The 6,248-nt window shown below is 28.5% G+C and overlaps 1 protein-coding gene across 1 annotated transcript; it reads left to right on the top strand.

The window, feature by feature from the left end:
* Positions 1-4,395: 4,395 nt before the first annotated feature.
* Positions 4,396-4,701, top strand: LOC116029371 (pathogenesis-related protein 1A1-like). The gene has a single exon (XM_031271353.1). It carries the CDS (start codon positions 4,396-4,398, stop codon positions 4,699-4,701), a length of 306 nt encoding a protein of 101 aa, XP_031127213.1.
* Positions 4,702-6,248: the final 1,547 nt, after the last annotated feature.

The following is a 6,248-nucleotide window of genomic DNA, read 5'->3' as shown; positions in this document are numbered from 1 at the left end:
ATATTTGTCAAAATTGTTTCTAACCATTCTTTTTCAGAAAATTTCAGCTTGGCGCAGTCCGAAAGATTGAGCCGGTAAAGATAGTTCCCGAACTCTTTTTCACTTGAAATTTTTATGGTAGAACCCCAACTTATATTACTTGATGTCCATAAAAAGTTTTGGTCATTTTGATCCGCGAATAAACACAGAAAATTCCATTTTTGCCCTCGGCAGTGTGCTGTCCAGAATTATTTTCTCTCTGGACCAGTTTTGGAGAAATATTCGAAAACCATACTTATACTACTCCGATCATTATGAAATTTTATACGCAGGTTCTACACTTATAGAACTACATGTATTAAAAAAATAGGATCAAAATACCTTACCAATTTTTCCCAATAAATCTCGGAAGTTACTGCCAGAATCTATCCTGATTTCTTTTCACTATTTTCACAAGTATAAGCCTATATGGGCATAAATTCAACATATACATGCATAAATTAGCTATGAACATGTATACAAAAATTACCAAAAATCCAAAGTGTAGTTTCTTAGGCTAACTTGTAGATCCACGAACTTAACACATAATTTCCACGTAAAAATTCCTAGTCATATAATTTACTAGCATTTGTTCACCTCCAAGTGATTGAACCGACTTAAGGGATTCCTTACCTTTGTAGAAACCTTAAAAAAACCGTAAGAGTTGATGATGCCTTCTTTGGAGTCCTTCACCAAAGATCCTAAAAATATCACCATAATAACAACATTTTCATGCACCTTTAGTTTACACTTAAGTTCTAGGAAGGATTTAACCAAACAAAGTCTAAAGTCTTACTTACACTTAGACACTTGAGTTGAAGAGATAGCTAGGGAGTTCTTGATCACAAAGTGGAAGACTAAACTTTTCTTTCTTCTTCCTTTTTCCCTTATGATTTTCAAACTTAGGAGTAGGAGAGAGGGGATGATGGTGAGTCTTGCTTGAAGATTAAGGAACAAGTGCAACATTCCCATACTTCCTATGACATGCCATTAATGCACTAACCATGTGGTAAATAGGAGTGCCACATGTCAACTCCCTATGGTGGCTCTTGAAGAACAAATATTTACTTTGCCAGTTTGGGGTTAAATCAGATAAAAGTTCGGAGGAATATAACTTAATTCAGGAAAATTTCAATACCAAAATTATTCTAAAAATAATCCCGTCAATAACCACTAAAATCGGGAATTTTCCGGCATCTCGCGAAATATAGGTACGAAGGTTCGTAATAAATTTCACTCTTACAGTCCGTTTAAATTTCCACTTGAACTAAATAGAAAGTTCAGGCTTAATCGTATAATACTTAATAATCCATTTTCTAGGAAAATTCGAACTGTATATACATCCTTAAAAATTTTACGGTTCGTGACCGGTACGTAGACCGCAGCTTTATTAATAATTAGCCTCACTTATAAAAAAAATCCTTCTGAAGTACCGAGAGATCATCTCATAAATATCATAGCTTAAAAATATTTTTCGAACTCTAAACTTATCGGAATAGGCGAGGGTTACAGTATTAAAAAGGATGCTCAATTGAACATAATATTAGTGGTTAAAATCTTATTTCAAAAAGGAAAAATCTTATGATTATTTTAAATAAAAATAAATAAATAAAAATCCTTGGCCTAACTTGGGGCAGACCGGAATTGGCATAAGCCCGAGATCGGTCCAGACCAAACATTGATCACCAAATTTTACCAAAGAATTCACTCCCACCCCCTTATAAAATATTCAAATTTGAAATAATTATAAAATAACTACTAATTTTATTTCAATAATCATAATAAAATTGATCTGTTTCATTATTTTAGCCCTCAACCATTTATAGATCTTAATATATAGTTGAGATCAGTTCTTACTTTTTGGAAGATTATGTTCTCGTTTGATCTTAATGGCAATTCAAAAAATCAAATTTCAAGTTTTGCTCAAATTCAATCCAACTCTAGTTTTTTTAAGTCTCATTTGATCTTAACCCATATATAGGCAATTCAAAAAATCAAAATTGAAGTTTGGCTCAAGTTTAATATAATACTACTATAATTTTTTTAAGTTGGCACAAGTTTAATCCTACTCTAGGTTTTTTAAGTTTGATCTCGGCTTTTATATATAAATATATAAATTTATATATATATATATATATATATATATATATATATATATATATATATATATATATGGTCCGGCTCACATAAGAATTAATAACCATACCCGGAAAATCTGTGAACAAATCCAAAGCATCAATCTAGTAAATCTAATGGTTGAAAATAAAGAGAAGAAAATGAAAAAAAAAAAGGATAGGTCATTTTTATAAATATTATAAATTTTAAAAATACGTATTATTTACGAAAATGCACTCGCTCCTTTTGTACTTAAATTCCTATCTACAAGACTTTAGGACTGCTTTTAATATGAACCGATATATATATATATATATATATGTATATATATATATATATATGTATATGTATATATGTATATATATATACATATATATATATATATATACATATACATATATATATATATATATACATATACATATATATATATATATATACATATACATATATATATATATATACATATATATATATATATATATATATATATATATATATCTATATATGTATGTATGTATGTATGTATGTATGTATGTATGTATAAGAGACGGATCAGGTGAGAACCAACTGCTCAGGAAAGAACTGAAAACCAATCGCAGCCATCCACATACGTGTCCAGATATAACGGATCAGAAAAATTATTTTTTTATTAACAATATACGGTGTAATTTTCGTCAATAATTAAATTTGAAGTGCAAGTATATTCTATTAAATGTGCAAGTAATAGTTTCATATAGTACACCTAAGTGCATGTAAAATGAAANTATATATATATATATATATATATATATATATATATATATATATATATATATATATATATATATATATATATATATATATATGTATGTATGTATGTATGTATGTATAAATATATGTATGTATGTATGTATGTGTGTATGTATGTATGTATAAGAGACGGATCAGGTGAGATTCAACTGCTCAGGAAAGAACTGAGAACCAATCGCAGCCATCGACATACGTGTAACGTGTCCAGATATAACGGATCAGAAAAACTCTTTATTTATTAACAATATACGGTGTAATTTTCGTCAATAATTAAATTTGAAGTGCAAGTATATTCTATTAAAAGTGCAAGTAATAGTTTCATATAGCACACCTAAGTGCATGTAAAATGAAATAAAAATGTAAAATAATGTATTAAAAGTACAACAAATAAGGTACACTTAATATCAATATTTAGTGTACGTAACGTTATCATTAGTTACATGAAAAGTTATTATTAAGTGCACCAAGATAAAAGACATTATCATTAGGTATACCAATGTTAAAAAGGTAATTACTAGCACTATTAAGTGAATTTTTTAGCATTTTAAGTTATTTTACTTTCACTTTCTACTTTCACACTTGCACCAGTTACTTGAACTTTTTTAGCACAAGTTACTTGCACCAAAGTTCGAATTATTTAAAAAAATGTCACCGCGTCATTTTTTTTTATAAAAAAGATTACATATGATCCATTAAATCTGGACACGTGAACGGCTGCGATTGGTTCTCATGTCTTTCTTAGGCATTCGTTCTCACCTGAACGCACCCCTATTTATATAATTACTTATGAAATTCAAATTTATTAAAACTTGATTCGTATGTGAATTGTTCAAGTATTAAGATATTCAAATTCGACTCAATTTATTATTTGAATTACTCAAAGTTAGGGCTCAACTTGATAGTAATTAATTAAATTTATTTCTAATATACTTGGAATCAAACTCAAATAGCTCACAAGTAGTTCAATTCACTTATATCCATAGGGCCTAATGCTCAAGGCAGGTTGGCTATTCCATTGATGACTAATAATGCATATGAAAAATTATAGAGATAACACTAGATATAATTTGTGCAACACTATCATTATTTTATATTTAAAGACTATCTATAAATTAATCAATTCAAATTTAAAAGAATTTAATTAGGATGCCATGCTTAATTATAAAATGTTTGATAAACAAATGTTTATTTTTTTTTGTTTCACTTTCTTGCTATAAATACTCTACCTAGAAATATTTGTGTTCCAAATTAAATCAGCTGATCAATATTTGTGAAGTGACCATTATTCTTGTATTTTTAAGCCATAGAAATTTTAAAAGCAATCCACTCTTTTAGGATACATCACTCCAATAAATACCCTATAACCCAATAGGAATGGTCATTGCATCTCTGTAGAAAGACTACATTTTTCCATTTCCTCTTATGTTTCCTTTTTATTGTATATCATCTACAAATAACAATAAAAAGGAAATGGAGTTTTCTTTTCTGCATGTTTCTGTCGTCATAATTGCCTTAGCCACTATTACCCAGACATCTTTTGCCCAACCCGCCTGTGAATCTGATTGCATTAAAGAGTTTCTTGACGTACATAACGCGGCTCGAGAAATAGTTGGCGTTCCACCTGTTAAGTGGAACTCCACCTTAGCAGAGTTTGCCGAATCCTATGCTGCTGAGAGGTCTGTTGATTGTGCGTTGAAGCACTCACAAGGACCGTATGGGGAAAACATCGCATTGGCCGGTTTGAAATCGTCTGTTGCAGAATCTGTTAAGGGATGAGAAACCAAACTTTGACGAGGCGTCGAATTCTTGCCCTGGTGGCGAGTGCCGCCATTATACACAGGTTGTTTGGCGCGGCACCATGAGTATTGGCTGTGCTAGGGCTGCATGCACGACTTGGATGTTCGTCATTTGCAACTATTACCCTCCGGGCAACTATGTGGGCGAACGTCCTTATTAAAGATAATTTACTTTTTGATTAATATGATTTTGTGAAATGCAGATGGTGCATTATACAAAAAATATATATATTTAAAAACTAGAATATCATCACTAATGTATTATTATGAAACAAATATTGTTTCATGCCTGGATGTTGATTCAATTAAATTTTGAACTTTTTTTTTATCTTTTCTCTCTGACTACCTATACTGATATTTTTTGTTCTGGGGGCGTGTATAATACTTGATATCCCACCATTGTGATGTTAATCATACTTGTGGGGTATATCTCTTATCCAAGAACACTCTTTCGTTACTGCACTCAATTTAACTACATAATTTATATATCGCATTAAGATTAACTACACTCTTTTATAATAATTTATAATTTATTCAAATATTAAAATTTAGTGACTAAAATCAAATAAAATTTATAATATATTTTATAATATTCACAAATTTATAAATTATCAATTTTTATAATATATTAATAAATTAGTTAATCTAACATAAATTAGTTGTATAAAAATCAAGTACAAATGGTATTACAAGTATTTAAGTCTTTAAAAACTTTTTATTTTAGTAGAATATATTTAAATTTTTATATATTAACTAATAGCTTTAATTTTATTTTAAGCAAAAATATTAAATTTTAAAATGTGTTCGTGAACGTATATAGATTTGCATTATTGTATTAAAAAGGTTGCTCAATTGGACATAATATTAGTGGTTAAAATCTTATTTCAAAAAGGAAAAATCTTATGATTATTTTAAATAAAAATAAATAAATAAAAATCCTTGGTCTAACCTGGGGCAGACCGGAATTGGCATAAGCCCGAGATCGGCCCAGACCGAACATTGATCACCAAATTTTACAAAAGAATTCACTCCCACCCCCTTATAAAATATTCAAATTTTAAATAATTATAAAATAACTACTAATTTTATTTCAATAATCATAATAAAATTGATNTACTAATTTTATTTCAATAATCATAATAAAATTGATCTGTTTCATTATTTTAGCCCTCAACCATTTATAGATCTTAATATATGGTTGAGATCAGTTCTTACTTTTTAGAAGATTATGTTCTCGTTTGATCTTAATGGCAATTCAAAAAATCAAATTTCTAAGTTTTGCTCAAATTCAATCCAACTCTAGTTTTTTAAAGTCTCATTTGATCTTAACCCATATATAGGCAATTCAAAAAATCAAAATTGAAGTTTGGCTCAAGTAGTTTAATATAATACTACTATAATTTTTTTAAGTTGGCACAAGTTTAATCCTACTTTAGTTTTTTTAAGTTTGATCTCGGCTTTTATATATATATATATATATATATATATGTATATATATATATATATATATATATATATATATATATA

This window comes from Ipomoea triloba, chromosome 1, assembly GCF_003576645.1.
Source record: "Ipomoea triloba cultivar NCNSP0323 chromosome 1, ASM357664v1".
Classification (NCBI taxonomy): domain Eukaryota; kingdom Viridiplantae; phylum Streptophyta; class Magnoliopsida; order Solanales; family Convolvulaceae; genus Ipomoea; species Ipomoea triloba.
The sequence above is the reverse complement of the archived record's forward strand: the minus strand, read 5'-3'. Positions and strand labels throughout refer to the sequence as shown.

Bases quoted from the DNA above. Each gene is read 5' to 3' on its own strand.
- LOC116029371 (XM_031271353.1), top strand. From the start codon at position 4,396: ATGGAGTTTTCTTTTCTGCATGTTTCTGTCGTCATAATTGCCTTAGCC.